Here is a 17,037-nt window from a genome sequence, read left to right as displayed (position 1 = left end):
TAAAAAATGGTCTTTCACTTTTTTTTTTTATGGTCTATCATGTTAGTCTATGTATACCAGGAAATTTAGTTTCACCAACTTGTTTAAAACGTAAATTATTTTAAAATATCACGCAGTACAATAAATAATAATTAACAAACAGTATCTTTAGTCTTTTATATATATATATATATATATATATAAACCTTTCATGATCCCTCCTTTCCTTTCCTTTCCTTTTCTTTCCCCCCTTTTTTTTTTCTTTTCATTTTTTCTACTATAAAATTCCTCCCACCCCCCCAAACAAGTTTAAACAATGACTCAAGATCTTGATGACCTTGACTTGTTTCCTTATTACAACAATATTGATCATCAATATGATCAATGGTTTAACAATTCCGCCATAAGCATAGAAATGGAGTATAACCGTCGCAATCGAATTTTTAACTCTTCTGACAGTAGTAGAGCCTCTAATGGTGGTGCCACCAATTCCAATAACATAATAAGAAATCGTCAGCTTTTAGCAAATAATCTTAACTCTTCATCATTGGAAGTCCAATCATCTAATTCTAATTCGACAACTGGTACTTATCCTAATGGAACTTTAGCCAGCTCTACATTTTCACAAGCTTCGTTGTCAGATTTTGACGACGATGACGACACAGCATATACTAGCCGCCGTCCTCTTTTGCCATTATCCTCTTCTTCATCATTACCATCATCTTCTTTGCTTCAACTCATTCCTCTATCTTTTCCAAACAACAGATCCAGATCCTTAGGAACTTTAAATACAAATAACACGGCTCATTCAAACATTCAACACGATGTTGTTCATTTGTCACAGCAGTTTTCTGACCTCAACATTGATTCAATATCTACTGATAATAACTTTGTATCTTCACATAATCACCTAGGAATTGACTTTTTAGCAGCAATACCACCAAGAGATTTGGAAACATTTAACTATAACAACAATATTAACTTTAATAATACGATTGATACAGATATCACTGTTGTTCTTAATGATACCATTTACTCAGAAACAAACAATAACACTGATGACCTTACTGCTCATACTCATGATAATTCAAACCAAGTTCATACAAATGAAGTTAGCAGCCTTCCTTCAGAACCCTGGTTTAATGAAGAATCGGTAATTTATTCTCATCCCGAGTTGAATAATACAATAGTTGATTTAAGTTCTGAACCTTCTAATGAAATAAATCAATCAAATTTAGACCAAAGATTCAACACTGGGTTTGGGATTTTTAATCGATCAAGATATAGCTACTCTCGTGACGATGAATTGGATGGTAATAGTGATGTCAGTGATTGGGACAGTATGGATCTGGAAAACGGGATTGGCCATAATCCTCACGAACTTTCTGATGCTTCTCTGAGAAACCAGAGAGAGTTTTTACCCAATCAAGAAGACATACAACTTAGGACACCAAGAACTGTTGACGCTAATCCTTTTCCTTTAGATAATACAAACCACTCGTTATTTTCTGAAACCACCGCACTCTCGTCGTCACTTGATACCACTACACCTTTCCCATCTTCTGACACTATTGAACCTACTTCATCTTTTGATACTACAGCTCCTTCTTCATCGTCTGTAATAATACATTTACCTAATGACCAAGAGCTGTATAGTGTCCCAGAGGTACAAGACCATGAAAGATTGGGGTCTATTTCTGATTTGGAGATTAATGGAGAGCATGTTAGAATTCTACAGGGTAAGAATTAAATATGAGTGAAAGTTTTTTTTTTTAACTTTTTTTTTTAACATTTTTATTTTTTAAAGCGAGACTTTGCACAATATATGACTATATCCCTTTAAGTTTTGCTGATCCTGTAAATCAATGGCGAATCAGAAAGAAGTATAATGTGATTAGGGAACTCATTGAAACTGAGGCGGTTTACATTAGAGACATGGAGGTGGTAAAATTTATTTATTATCAAATGTGTGTCATACACCCCTATCGCGAGTATTTCACTCATAAGGATATCCAAGCTTTGTTTGGTAATATTGATCGCATAATTGATGCATCTAAAGTTCTTATGGGTAAGCTTAGATGTTACGTTCCATATTATATCAGCAATGAGGTTGATCTCGGACTTGATATTGATGATCTTCCCATGATTTTGGACATGGATTCCAACATTGGAATTGTTTTTATGGAATATATACCAATCATGGAGACAGCATATAAGATTTATTGTGTCCAGAATGAATTTCAGATGAAGACTCTTCATCGAATTGAAGCTCTGGCATCTCCAACAGTTGATGAAATGTTTCAACATTGCAGAGAACTTTCTAGGGATGTTACTCAAGCTTGGGGCTTGGATGCATTGCTAATCAAACCAGTCCAGCGTCTGTTAAAGTATCCCCTGTTTTTAAGGTCAATGATTGATTACACTTTAGAAAGACATACTGACTATGCTCCATTAGTGCAAGCATGTAATGAGGTCCGAAATTGTGCCAACAGAATCAATGACGACGTTGAGAGAGTTAGAACAGATGATGAAACTTCTCCCACTTCCCATTCTCCACCTCCTCCCCCATCTCCATCAACACATTCCACCTCAGGTTCTTCTAGTTCCATATCCGATTCTCTGAGAAATTCAAGAACTTCAGGATCCAGTTCTTGGATTTTTAGTAGACCACCTTCTGGGGTTTCTTCGGGACCAACAGATTCTTCTAGCCTAGCTTCCCGTTCAGGAAACTCTCCACCTTTTTCTGAGACTTTTTTTGAAGATAATATTTTAAATTCTTCTCTTCCTTTTGATGAAAATAAGGCACTCATGAAATTGTCAAATAACTATGAGGCTGATGAAGATCTAGCTGACTTGGTTCATCAATTTGACCTCAAGCGGGCCCAACTAAAAGATCTTATTGCTTCAATCCGTGGAAGTATCAGTTACATTCAGCACCATTTTGACAAAGCGAATTCATTAGCAGAATCTTTTCTAAATTGTTTTGAAGATCTTGATTTTACTACTGAAGATCTTTCTCCGCTGTCAGCTAGTATCGATAAAAAATATCGCTTATACCAACTGTATTGCACACCCTTCACAACTTCCTCTCAGGCACACGTTTCTTCAAATCTTCTTAGGCTAAGAATTGATAAACATGTTGTCACACCTCTTAGAAAAGTTTTGACAATGTTCAGCAACATCTCAGCACTTTTAATGCAACGAGCTTCTTTACACCCATTTTACCAAAAGTTCATACAGCTTAAACGGCGTGAACTGAAACACATCGAAGCTATTGCCTACACCAATGCGGACATTTTTATGCAATTGCAAACACAACTTAAGAATCAGCTTCCAGTGTTTTTGGAGTTGACAAATCAAATTATTGATCCTTGTCTTTTAAATTTTCTACTCATCCAGAAGGAGTGGTTTATGCAGGTGCGTCTTTCCGGGTTAGAAGTACTGAGTTGTTCAGAAAATGATATCAAGTTTTCTCAAGAAGCTGATTTTATTGTTGATGACTTTAAAAGAGCTACCAAAGAAAACAATATCAAGCAAGTTCTAAATGAGCAATTGACTCTTTGCCCATCAAACTCATCAACCCCCCTTGAAATTGATGGATCAATCCCTATTAGAGTCAATTTGCCAAAACTGGCCTCTGAAGCAGTACGTGCTAATCGGAGGAATAGTACTTTGCCATTACCTGTTGAAACTTATGGCGAACCTTCCAAAAAGCGACAGGCTTTTCCTGGGTCTTTGGATGTCATACTTGCAAGCAACTCTGTGGCTTTAGTACACAGACCAAGTCAACGTATCAGCACTTTTAAGACTTCAGAAAAGGTTGTTATGGTTTCTTCTAAGGACTTTAAGGAAAAAGAAAAGCCCCCTAAAAGAGCTCGCAGACTATCTCTTAGTTTTAGCTATCCCAAAGTCGACAAAACCACCCCAACTACTAATGCTGAGGGTAATGGACATCGAAAATCTAAATCCAATGTTTTCGAATCAAGTCCAACTTATACTAGAATTCTGAAACCAATTTTGTCTTCTAAAAGAAATTCTGATTAAATATTATTTGCTCTAAAACTATGGTTTTTTTTTTTTTTTTTTTGAATGGCGGTTTTCATATTAATTTAATTGAAATAAAAAGTTTGCTTTTATATCTGTTATACGTATAGATTGAATCAGCTGCCAAATATAACTGCCAGGAATCTTTGATACCAAGTTTGTGGTTTTTGACTGGGAATAAATGAATCAATATGCTCTTGAATTTCTTTTAGTCCCGTTGTCAAGTCAATATCTATTGATTTTCTGAAACTAGTTTTTTTAAAAACTTTCCAAACCAAAAAAATGATGACACAAATTGGAATCATAATATAAGAAAATATAAATGTCGTAACATCCCAATTAACAAAAACAGGATATCCGGCTAGAAAAGTCATCGTAAGAGTGCAAACGAGTCCAACATATGCCAGATAAGGCTGGAGGTATCCACAATATGGCAAAGAATTTCTATCTATATTTTGGGCTTTAAGTGCATGGAAGAAACAAATATAGGTCACACATAAAGTGCTGAAATTTAATAATTGTGAAACCGTAACAATATTAACCATCCAGTTGAGTACGGCTTGGGCGCCTTTACCAAGTTGCAAGAATGAAAGAAAACCGAAACATAAAGAGACACCAACTGCAACTATTGGGACACCACTTTTAGTACAATAAGACAAAATCTTTGGTGCGTGGCCTTGCAGTGCCAATCCATATATTGTTCTAGATGAGCAATAACAATAAGAATTACCAGCAGAGAAGGCTGATGTTAAAATCAAGGCATTAACAATATGAGGTAGCACTCTAATCTTAAGACGCGTCATTGCAATAACGTAGGGTGAAGCGGCAGCACCCGGATGCCCATTTGAAATAGCACTAATTAAGTTAGGATCATTAGCTGGACAAATAATTCCTACAGAAAGTGCTCCGATAATAAAAAAAGTTATCAATCTATAAAAGACAGCTTTGAAAGCTTTTGGCATAACTTTTCTGGGATTTTCTGCTTCACCCGCAGCCATTGATACATATTCTGGTCCCGCCATAGTAAAGGCGGCTTGTGTTAAGCATGCAAAAAACCCTAAGAATCTGCCCCATGATCCTGTTGAAATATACTCTTGAAAAGCACCTGGTTCTTTCCAATATCGAAAGCCATAAGCATCATGTTGGGGATTTCCACCAACCATTGTTATGAAAGTAAAAAATATCAAACCGATAGCCAACAAGACTTTTCCGATAGACATCCAATATTCGCTTTCACCATACCAGTGAACGGCAAAAACATTTATTGCTGCATAAAGCACAATTTGAATTACCATAGGAATCACTAAAGAATAATCTTTAAACCAAAAATGAAGAATGACATTGACTGCAGTTATTTCAAAGGGTATCATAATTGCTTCTAGCAAAAAAAAGTTCCATCCAGTCATTACTTCAAATGCTTCATCAACACATCTTCCGGCTAATCGAATAAAGGGAGAGGGTATTGGAAGATAAGATACCATTTCTGCAGTGGAGCTTGTTACGCAAAGAATGGGTATGCACCAAGCAATAAAGGCTAACAAAAGTGAGCCTGGCCCACCTTTCACTAAAGATTGACCGATTTGGACAAATAATGTTGTTCCTATTGTTCCTCCTATACCTATTAACTGAATGTGACGTGATTTTAATTTTCGTTGAGTGTATTCTTCTTTTGATATTTTGCCATTCTTAGTTTTGTTACTAATTGAACCTTCAATTTGAATGTTTTCTCCATCTATATTTCTATCGCATTCTAAAACCAAACAACTATTGACGTGAAAATCTGATTTATTTTTGCAGTCATTCACCGGGTACTGGTTTAATTGATTAATCGTACCATTTTCAACTATTTCAGGTGAATTTTTGATTCGGTTTAAAAGTTTCATTATTCTATAAAACAAGAAATCACAAAATAAAGAATATGGAATATGGCACAATATACAATTTTTTTATATTGTTAACAAGTTCAACGACAAAAATGCCAATATATAAAGCTTTATCACTACACTGATATTGCATACATTAGGTTTAAAAACTCAGTTCAATAATTTATGCAAGTATAAAATTTATATTTAAATTTTTTTTTCTTAATTGCAATGTCCAAGTCAAATCATTTCTTTATGGGACATTAAGTTTAAAACTAGCCAATATATTTTTAATAACCAGCATGAAACTTGAAAAAAGATTAGTAGTTAAAAGGAATGCAACTTTGGAGAAATCCATCACTTTTGGGTTACTATAGTTTTCAGGATTTTGTCAAAAGCTCTGTTTCTTTTCCAAAAAAACTTTGACGATTTAATTTTTTTTTGAAGTGTCTCTTGATTTTGTCTCTGGAGATGATGAGATGGATTTAAATTTGCCTAAATATAAACCCTTATTTTTTTTTAACAGTACAAGCAGCGGAAACAAAAATTCTAAACAAAATTTAAGATAGCGATAATCAAATAAACTTCTTTAAGTGAGTTGGTCAACTCACAGTATAGTAAAAAATAAACAAAACTTTCTAAAAGTACATAAAAACATACACAATTAATATATAATACAAGAAAAAAAAATCAATCACCTTTAATGAATGCTCCAAGTTTGCCGTACCAAGTGATTGGTTTTGTGTCTGGTGGTAAAGAATCAACGTGATCCTGAATTTCCTTTAACCCAGTGAACAAATCCACCTCAGAAGCCTTTTTGAATTTAGTTTTCTTAACAATTTTCCAAAATAAAAACACAAAAACACAAATGGGTATCATAATATACGAAAAAATAAAAGTTGGGACATCCCAATCAACAAAAACAGGGTATCCAGCCAGAAACATCATTGCAAAAGTACAAACCATTCCAATATAGGCAGCATAAGGTTGGAAATATCCACGGTAAGGTAGTGTTCTTCTATCAATTCCCTGAGCCTTCAAAGCATAGTAGAACCGAACATATGTAACACACAAGGTGCAAAAGTTAATAACTTGGGAAACTGTAACAAGGTTTACAATCCAATTTAAAACTGTTGAAGCCGTCTTCCCAAGCTGAAGAAAACCTAGAAATCCAAAAGCGAGAGAAAAAACAACTGCGACAATAGGAACACCCTTTTTAGTGCAAAAGGTAAATATTTTTGGAGCGTGCCCTTGAAGTGCAAGACCGTAAAGAGTTCTTGACGAGCAGTAGACATATGAATTACCGGCAGAAAATGCCGAAGATAGAATGAGTACGTTGACAATGTGAGGCAAAACGTTAATTTTCATCCTAGTCATACCAACTATATATGGCGAAGCTGCAGAACCGGAGTTACCGTTAGTAATAGCATCAATCAAGTTAGGGTCTCTGGAAGAAACAACAATTCCAACAGATAGGGCACCAAGAATGAAAAAGGTGATGAGACGATAAAAGACACTTTTGAAAGCCTTAGGCATAACTTTTTGTGGGTTCACGCATTCACCCGCAGCCATGGAAATGTATTCTGGTCCAGCAATTGTAAAAGCAGCTTGTGTCAGGCAGGCAAAAAATCCAAGAAATCTACCCCAAGAACCTGTTGATAGATACTCCAGAAAAGAACCAGGGTCCTTCCAAAATTGAAAGCCATAAGCATGGTGTTGTGGATTACCACCAACCATAGTAACGAACGTAAAAATGATCATACCGACTGCAAGAATTACTTTGCCCATGGCCATCCAGTACTCACTTTCACCATATAAGTCAACAGCAAAGACATTAATAAGAAAGTAGATGACCAACTGAAGAACCATAGGGATAGCTGGTGAGTAGTCTTCTCTCCAATAGTGAATAAGAACATTGACGGCTGTAAGCTCAAATGGAATCATGATGGCTTCAAAAAGAAAGAAGTTCCAGCCACACATGACTTCAAAAGCTTCATCTACACATCTTCCTGCCAGTTGAATGAACGGTGACGACAATGGAAGATATGAAACCATTTCGGCTGTTGAGCTTGTTACACACAGAATTGGAATACACCATGCAATGAATGCTAGTAATAAACTTCCTGGTCCACCCTTAACTAGTCCGTTTCCTATTTGAATAAACAAACCGGTACCGATTGTTCCACCAATACCGATCAGCTGAATATGTCTTGACTTTAATTTTCTATGAGTTTGTTCATATTTTGTAGATGCATTGTCCGAATCCTCGCTGGTATACTCTTGTATTTCATTTGTCGAGTAATTGTTTTTTTCCATGTCTCTTTGTGAAAAAGCTTTTGAAAATATTTTATAGTAGTTTTTTGACTCATTATCTAGGGAACCGTTAACCGTTTCCGCATCGGTCGTGTCAACCTCGCCTTGATTGCGATTACTTGATAACCTATTAAAGATTCCCATGCTTTGAGTTTTTGTTTTTCCTAAAATAAACGTTAGAATTTGTTATTTACAATTTAAGACCTAATAGTTTCAATATAGGTAACTTACACTAAAGTATGGTATATAACTAATAATTTAATAAGAAATGAGGAATAAAAATAAAAATAAGAAAGAAAAGAAAAAAAGGAAAAGGAAAAGAAAAAGAAAAAGAGAAAACTTAGTTTATTTATAAAAAAAAAATAGTTTTTTGGACAAATAAATCAACTAAAAATAAAATAAAATAAATGTTAATTTTTATTGAAAGTGTTTCGGTCCATCTAGGGTCCTGTACCTATTCTACATATTAACTTTAAAAATACACCTAAAAAACCTTTTTACTTTTAAATAAACAGCCATTTTATTTAAAATCAAATCCAATTATTTTTTATTCATAAAGCTAAGACATCTTTATTACGGATCTCGTTAATTGACTATACTTGTTTATAATAGCTATGTAATTTTTTTTTCTAATATATAATGACGATGTCATAATGGCTTAATTGTTTATTTAGTTTAAAAGGTGAAAAATTTTAACAAATAAAATTCTCAAGAAGTATATAAAAGCAAGATGGTGAGTGCGCAAGGACGAAGCATTTTAGAAAAAAAAAAAAAAAAAAAAAAAAATAATGACGTCACGAATACAGACGCGCACAAAACCGGTTTAACCTTACATATTTCAACAAAAAAGGTCATTATTATGGTATTAAAGACATCCAAAATAGAAACATCAACCCCCACCACGACTTGAAATTATTTTATGATTATTTATTTATTTATTATTTTTTTTTAAAGTTTTCGGATGCGGAAATCTGTAGATGAATAGGTTTTTTTTAAATCAATATGAATGAATATGTATAAAAGAAGCTATGAATATTTTCCTAGTCTGGGTGCAATATGTAACCACCGGGTATTTATCTCATTGCGCTCTTCAGCATTGAATGAATAATAAGATTGACTATTAGACTTAAACTATTTGCCTAAGCAGGTTAAATAAAATCTTTGCAGAGAAATCTTTTCAGGATTTGAATGAATTTCTTTGCTTTTAAAAATTTTAAAAATTGTTTAAGGTTAACAAAAAAAAATTAATGAAAATTTAATCATAAGAACAATAAAAAATTCTTAATATCCATTAATTAAATCAATAAGCAGACCATATAATTCTGTAAATATTAACAGATAAAAAATATAAAAAAAAATGAAATGGTTTGGTTCTCACGTCAAATAATGATGATATCGCACTGCTGTCAAGTGTATTGGTTACGTAATGCCTAGTTTCAATTAGGCATGCTTATATAAGTTGAATATTTCATGGTACATAACGTAATAACTTTGAATCGCGATCGAACAAGAAAGTTTTCAAACATATTACATAATACTAGTTTTATTTTTTTTTTTGTTACAACTACCTGTAACATCATATTTAAATCTACTTTTTGATATTCTCCACATCTATCGTCTTCCTTCTTTCTTTTAGTTCTCGCAACTTTGCACTTTTTTTTTATTCTTCGTTCAAGCTCTGATTAAACCTTTTAAGTATCCTACTTTTTTTTTTTTCACTTTTAATAAAAGAAACAAAATGAAATTCTTTGAGGATAAATTTTATCGAAAAGTCGCTATTGGCATAGGTGGAATAGTGGCATTTCAACTAATAGTGATGACAAGCGTCCTTCCTGGAATCTTGTTATTATCTGCATGTGGTTTTGTTGATTTGAAATCAATGGTTTCTAACAGTCTATATTTCCAGAATTTAACGAAACCCCTTTTTCTTAAATCAATTCTTTCCACTGCAGTCCCATTTCCATCGGTACCTATTTCAGATGCCTCTTTATCTTCTACTTCATTCGATTCCTCTCTTTCCCAAACTTCTGATCATTTGACTGAGAAATCTCTTCTTGAACTTAATCTTTTACTTGATCGACTTGAGTTAGATTCTACTACAAAATTTAATTTTCTCAGTGAAATCTTGAAACATTCACCGCCTAAGCGTAAGGGCAACGATAATCATGTTGTGGCTTTTAAAATGTCAGCTGAACAGAGTAACAACGACTCTATTAACAAAAAAAGTACCCTTAAAACTGAGTCAATCAAGATTTCAAAAAACAATGGAAAATCATATGCTTCAGTACTTTTTTCAATATTCTTCTCTTCAATATCATATGTGGGTCTGGCAACATTTTTTTACTCATGGTTATTAGGTCAAAAGAAGGAACTTGGGGCATTGCGGCTAATTGTAAGCAAAAATCTAATTTTGGACGTTAACCGTTTATCTTCCGAAGTTGCTACAATTTCTAAAAGCTTTTCTCCTGAAGGATTGGATGTTCTTCGAACTGACTTGTCTTCTTTACAGGATGACATGACTAAAATTACCGAGATTCAAAACAAACAGGAAGAGAATTATAAGAAACTTCAGAAAGACACTACCGATTTTCCTTTTATTGTTAGAAAATACTTGGATTTACGCCAAAATTTTGATCGAGTTACTCGAGGGCTGACTCCTCAATCCTCTTCTCCATCTATTTCTTCTCTTTCTTCAGCTTCTCCTCCTTGCTCTGATAATAATTCTGTCACAGAAAGCCCTATCTCTGTTTTGGATGATACCAACAAATCCAAAGGTGCAGTCGCATTTGATGGTCTTGAAGATAGTACAAATAATAATGATTTTGTTTTAAAAGAAGCTAAATCAGATTTTGAAACCAAGAAACCAAAGGATAGTACCCAAAACTATTTGGAGAAAGAGTCTGTGATTGAACAGATTCGACCATTAAATCAAACCAGAATGGTCAACTTAAAATTGCATTCTTTGCCAAATCATCCACAGGTAAACACTATAAATTCTTTCGGAACTCGTCAACACCATAATACCCCTCTTAATAACAATCAAAGAACTGGAAGATATAATGGCCACTCTAGTCTTGATCACGTTTTGAGCTCTTCTAATTTTCAAGAGTTAAATTCTTCTAAATATGGGAGTAATGCTTATCGATTATCACATAGCCGTTCTGGTATGCTATTTTTTTATATAGAAAATATTGCCGTGATGCTCTATACTAACTTTTATATAGACAGGTTAACTAATACCCAACGCAACAACTTCCATAACAATTATGGTTTAAGTAATAGCTCTTTACCAAAAGTCACTCGCCTTTCACCTAATATAGCATCTGTTATCAAAACTTTGGGATCTTCGTCTAGTTCTAGTTCTTCATCTCCTTCTTTTGAATCAACATTGCATCAACAATCTCCAAAGTTACCCTTGATTCCCGAAAAGATTGATACCCCTGATTTAATTTTTGGAGCTGAAGATGAAAAGGAGTTGTCTGCATCATTATCAACTAATCAATTGGAAAATAAGTCTTATCAGCTCTCTGATAATAGTACCACCACCATTATTATTATTATTATTCTGTTTTTAACTTAACTAACACTTTTTTTTTTATAGACACCAAGAAAAAGCTGCTCAAGACAGAGTTTGGGACATTTGATATTTCTACTGAATTGGGTAGAAAAGAATGGCTTCGTGCTATGAATACTTTCAATAATCAGCGGTCTTCTCTTAAATCTTCTGTTGAGGAAATTAGCAGTGCTCCCTTGGTATTGGGTGGAAATTCCTCTCCTGACCCAATTCAAGGATCTGTTGATGATTCATCATCACCTTTGGCTTTCAGCTCTTCTGACTCTGGGTGTGAAAGTGCACGAATTGAGTTTTTGATTCCCAAAAACACTAACATGAATGCTATGACTATTGCTGCCAATGCTCTTGTATCATCTTTGCCATCGCCATCTGCAGATCCAACAACTGCAATTGATTCTGCTAGCTGTGATTCTAAAAATGTTAATAGTTGCTCTGCTGAAGAACTTTTTGGATCTACCGCTGTAGAAGAATTGTCGAATGGTGAGGCGAAGATTGTTTTGGAACATAGGGATAAAGAATCCTTTGAAGAAACTGAACGCGTTGCAGTTGTTTTTACTCTTGATGAAATTAAGGCCAAGCTTGAAGAGTCTGAAAAGAAGAATTACCGTCGTTTGTTTTTACCCGGTAGAGGCTGGGTTTCTGTAAAGAAGCTACAAGAGGAGGCTATTGCAATGGAACAAAATAAGACTGAGACCTCTCAAATAATTCCTGGACTGATTGTAAATGCTGACAGCCGAAATGATGCATTGCCTATCCTAGTATCTGTTTCTTGAGATGACTTGTTATTTTATACATGGTTTACTAATTCTATGTATTTATATAAATTTATAAGGTTCTTGTAGTAGGTAGTTAATAGTAAATGGTGAAGTGTTGAGATTTTTTTTCTTGAGTTTTAATGATAAATTATTTAGTTTAAAATGAATTAAATTGATAGCTTAGCTTGGTAATCATTTTATTTAATTTTTTTTTTTTTTGCCACCATTTTTTAGCCTTTTAAATATATCTTCTTCTTATAAAACACACACAAAAATTACACTTTTTAAAAAATAAAAAATAAAACAAGAATAGTTATATTTTCCCTTTAGAAAAGCACATGGTTACTTCACAGAATACCAGGGGTTAACCTGAAATGGTGTACAGCTACTCTATTGTTTTTGAGACCGCAACGCAGCTTGAAGCGATTGAGTTAGAGCATCTACAGAAACAAGCCAAGGAAGAAAAGTTACGAGCCACAGCAACAAGAGATTCAGATATAACTGGGGAAGATACCAAGACTGAAGAAATTTCAACTCGTGCTATTCTTTCAGTTCCAGTTGACAATTGGTGTAAAATAGCCATTTCTAACAAGAACATCTTTTCCAATTTTGATTCTGTAAACACAACATTAAAAAAGAATCAACCAGTAAAAATAACTAGTAACAACCAACAGCATCATATCCACGACCCAGAACTTCAACAACACTTATCACTTGACTGGAGATTTGGGAAAATTGAAATCAGCGGCATTGACATGGATAAAATTCAAGCATCTTCTCCTCCATTAACCACATCAGGGAATGGAACTCCTGTTCCTGAAACAACACTTTTAGATACCCAGCCATTGGCTTTTGCATCTCTTCCACCATCTTCGCCACCTGCAGGGAGTAATAATGCACAAACAACACCACGACCTCGTTCAAAAAGTGTTATTATGAATGCACGACCTGATCTTTTAAAGGCCCGCTTTTTGGGATACGGAGTAGTTAGGTTATATAGAGGAGATGTTGACAGTGATGAACAAGAGTATCAGTATTCTTCTTGCACCCGACAACCTAAAAACAAAACTCAGGCCAAGTCAGTTAAATCAGAAGAAAAGGGGGAAGAGAATATTAGCACTATTCTTGCGATTCTTGCAGTCCCTTCGTACATGACTCCCTGTGATTTTATTGGGTTTATTGGGCCTAATGCTCGTGAGAATGTATCACATTTGCGAATGGTAAGAACCGCACAGCCTAATCGATACCTTGTTCTTATGAAGTTTCGGAATACAGAGTTTGCGGCTCAGTTTTATCGTGATTACAATGGGAAGTTATTTAACTCCATGGAAGCGGAGACGTGCCAGATTGTGAGCGTGAATCGGATCGAATTCCGCAACTATAATGGAGACGAAACACTTTTACGAGAACAGCGGAAACTTTCCAAGTCATTTTCTCGGGAATCAAGCGAATTTCCTTATTTGATGGAGGATCCCTTCACACAAGCAGCCAGAAATGAGAGTGCTATCGACGAAGAAGATGAGGAAGATATTTACAGTGACCCCAAAAAGGAAGAAAAGTCTCGAGATGGTCCAGGAGGAAGACGAAGTTTAACACAACCTCCAGCAAACAAACCGGCGCCACCTCCAACACCAATATTAACAGAGTTACCTACTTGTCCTGTATGCTTGGAGCGTATGGATGCAGCGACAACTGGATTACTTACTATTCCATGCCAACACACGTTCCATTGTCAGTGCTTGTCGAAGTGGAAGGATGGAAGCTGTCCTGTGTGCCGGTATTCACAGCGAGGGTCTGCAAAATCACGAGGCAGATGTGCAGTTTGCCAGGCACGAGAAAATTTATGGATATGTTTAATTTGCGGGCATATTGGGTGTGGTCGGTATGATAACGCTCATGCATTTGATCATTATGAGGCTACAGGGCACTGTTATGCCATGGATATTGAGACGCAACGAGTGTGGGATTATCTTAGTGATGGATATGTGCATAGGCTATTACAAAACCAGAATGATGGCAAGCTTGTGGAGCTTCCTGGGTTTTATCCTGGAAGTTCTGGTAGTAGTAGTGGCGAGGGAGGAAGTGGGCCACCTGGGGTCTCACCAGGAGAAGCTTGGGGTCATTCAGATACTGGAGCAGCATATGACGTTGCGAACGCAGCAATGAAGGCAGCAGATAATTCAGATAAAAAGGTGAGCGATATGAGCATTCATTTCACACAATTACTGTCGTCACAACTGGAATCTCAGCGTGACTATTATGAGTCGTTGATGGCCGCTTCAGCAGACAAGGCAGCGGCTGCGGTATCGCGTGCAACGAAGCTTGAGCAAGAGAATTCAAAGCTAGTTGAGGAAGCTGAAAAGTACGGCAAGAAGCGGGTTCCGGAACTTGAGCGAGAGCTTGAGAAGATGCGACAGAGAGCAGAGAAGCTTCATAAGTTGTGCACAAAGCTGGAGGGATCGTACCGGGAGGAGAAGTTGATTGGGGAAGAAACAATTAAGAAACTGAAACGACTAGAGGAGGAATCAGCAGCGCGGGACGCGGAAGTTGACGAGCTAAGGGAAACGGTACGAGACCTAATGTTTTTCCATGAAGCGCAAGCTAAGTTACAGAATGCTGGAGAAGATATTCAGGAAGGGACCATTATTATTCCAGAAAACCCACCGATGATTCGGAAAAAAGGAAAGAAGAGCCGATAATAAGATGATCCGGGTACCGGGCGGGTCTTTGTAAGTTTTTTTTTTTGCGTTACAATGCATAGATGCAGTTGTAACAAAGATGTTTAAATAGGAAATTTTTAAGAGATGAGCCGACGAAAAAAAAAAAAAAAAGCGGTTGGAGAGAGAGAAGAATGGCTGTCGACAAAAAAAAAAAAAAAAAAAAGAAAATAAAAAATTAAAAAAATTTTTTTTTTCTCTTTTGAATTTTTTTTTTTTAATTTCCTTCCTTTTTACTCTTTATAAAACCAAAAATACCAAAAAAAAAAAAACAGAGATTATTTTTTTGTTATAAAATATAATCTTTTTTAAGTACTTTTGATTTCCAGGAATCTATTTGAAATATAAATAAATATGTCTACCAACTCGATAAAGCTCATTGCCGGTGACGTTCACCGGGGCCTTGCGGAATTAGTCGCTGACCGGTAAGTCATTTGCAAATTAATGTGGAGAAAAATGGTTCAAAATGGTGATGACAAAAAAAAATAAATAAATAAATAAAACGGTTCTTTCATTTTTTTATTTCATTTGATTTGATTTGATTTGAAAATAATTATTACCCTTTGATATGATACCCAAAGCTTTCTAGGATTATGGGAGTTGGTATCCTGGGGATTTACTACAAGCTAGTTATTTAGTTATCATTTGTTGCATCACCACCATCACCACCACCAACCGTTTTTATTTTTATTTTTATTTATTTTTTCTGTTCTTAAAAACTGACTGTGGGTAGATTGGGTCTTAAGCTCTGCAAAGTTGATGTTTTCCGAGACTCTAACCGAGAAACCTCTATTACCATTGGCGAGTCTGTTCGTGATGAAGATGGTAAGTTTTATAATATAAGGGAAGAGAGACCCAATGAACGCTTGGGGAAATAATCCGAAAGAAAAAAAAAAAAAAAATTAAAAAAAAATTTAAAATAAGATGGTATGCTAACCACACACATCAGTCTACATCATTACCCAGATTGGCTCTGGCGACGTAAATGACCGAATTCTGGAACTGCTGATTATGATCAATGCATGCAAGACAGCCTCTGCACGAAGGATCACAGCAGTTCTGCCCAACTTCCCCTATGCGCGCCAGGACCGTAAGGACAAGAGCCGTGCACCCATTACAGCCAAGCTGATGGCCAACATGCTGGAGACAGCCGGATGCAATCACGTCATCACGATGGATCTACATGCGTCTCAAATCCAAGGTTTTTTCGACGTGCCTGTGGACAACTTGTACGCTGAACCCAGTGTTGTGAACTACATTAAGCAAACCATTGATTACAACAATGCCATCATTGTTTCCCCTGATGCCGGCGGTGCGAAGCGAGCTGCTGCTCTTGCCGACCGGTTGGACCTGAACTTTGCGCTAATCCACAAGGAGCGTGCACGTGCCAATGAAGTCTCACGAATGGTTCTTGTTGGAGATGTGTCTGACAAGATTTGCATTCTGGTGGACGATATGGCAGATACCTGCGGTACACTTGCTAAGGCAGCTGAAACTCTTTTGAGTCACAATGCACAGTCGGTTATTGCGATTGTGACACACGGTATTCTGTCAGGAAAGGCCACGGACATTATCAACAAGTCGAGGTTGGCTAGCGTTGTGTGCACCAATACAGTTCCTCTGGAGGGTAAGGACCAGCTGAGTAGCAAGATTGCTACTATTGATGTCAGTCTTGTTCTTGCTGAGTCGATTCGTCGTTTACACAATGGTGAAAGTGTGTCATATTTGTTTAGAAACGCTCCTTTGTAAATGGGGACGGACACTTTAATTAATTTTTTTTTACTATTTTTATA

General features: G+C 35.8%; 6 protein-coding genes across 6 annotated transcripts; 4 read left to right on the top strand and 2 right to left on the bottom strand.

Moving 5' to 3' along the window:
- Positions 1-295: 295 nt before the first annotated feature.
- On the top strand, positions 296-4,023 carry SAPINGB_P003039 (uncharacterized protein; the record flags this gene model as incomplete). Its single annotated transcript, XM_031997757.1, has 2 exons — positions 296-1,718; positions 1,787-4,023. 2 exons carry the CDS (start codon positions 296-298, stop codon positions 4,021-4,023), a joined length of 3,660 nt encoding a protein of 1,219 aa, XP_031853648.1.
- A 116-nt stretch (positions 4,024-4,139) lies between these two features.
- On the bottom strand, positions 4,140-5,906 carry SAPINGB_P003038 (uncharacterized protein; the record flags this gene model as incomplete). Its single annotated transcript, XM_031997756.1, has 2 exons — positions 4,140-5,773; positions 5,858-5,906. 2 exons carry the CDS (start codon positions 5,904-5,906, stop codon positions 4,140-4,142), a joined length of 1,683 nt encoding a protein of 560 aa, XP_031853647.1.
- Positions 5,907-6,575: 669 nt separating this feature from the next.
- On the bottom strand, positions 6,576-8,342 carry SAPINGB_P003037 (uncharacterized protein; the record flags this gene model as incomplete). The annotated part of the gene is made up of 1 exon (XM_031997755.1): positions 6,576-8,342. The coding sequence occupies one exon, from the start codon at positions 8,340-8,342 to the stop codon at positions 6,576-6,578; it is 1,767 nt and encodes a 588-aa protein (XP_031853646.1).
- Positions 8,343-10,077: 1,735 nt separating this feature from the next.
- SAPINGB_P003036 (uncharacterized protein) lies at positions 10,078-12,545 on the top strand (the record flags this gene model as incomplete). The annotated part of the gene is made up of 3 exons (XM_031997754.1): positions 10,078-11,362; positions 11,423-11,734; positions 11,800-12,545. The coding sequence occupies 3 exons, from the start codon at positions 10,078-10,080 to the stop codon at positions 12,543-12,545; spliced, it is 2,343 nt and encodes a 780-aa protein (XP_031853645.1).
- Positions 12,546-12,901: 356 nt separating this feature from the next.
- SAPINGB_P003035 (uncharacterized protein) lies at positions 12,902-15,226 on the top strand (the record flags this gene model as incomplete). Its single annotated transcript, XM_031997753.1, has 1 exon — positions 12,902-15,226. One exon carries the CDS (start codon positions 12,902-12,904, stop codon positions 15,224-15,226), a length of 2,325 nt encoding a protein of 774 aa, XP_031853644.1.
- A 372-nt stretch (positions 15,227-15,598) lies between these two features.
- Positions 15,599-16,993, top strand: SAPINGB_P003034 (uncharacterized protein; the record flags this gene model as incomplete). Its single annotated transcript, XM_031997752.1, has 3 exons — positions 15,599-15,669; positions 15,978-16,069; positions 16,194-16,993. 3 exons carry the CDS (start codon positions 15,599-15,601, stop codon positions 16,991-16,993), a joined length of 963 nt encoding a protein of 320 aa, XP_031853643.1.
- Between the last annotated feature and the right edge of the window lie 44 nt (positions 16,994-17,037).

This window comes from Magnusiomyces paraingens (genome assembly GCF_902498895.1).
Source record: "Magnusiomyces paraingens strain CBS 517.90 genome assembly, contig: contig2, whole genome shotgun sequence".
Taxonomy (NCBI): Eukaryota; Fungi; Ascomycota; class Dipodascomycetes; order Dipodascales; family Dipodascaceae; genus Magnusiomyces; species Magnusiomyces paraingens.
Note: the sequence above shows the minus strand (reverse complement) of the source record. Positions and strands in the feature narration are given on the sequence as shown.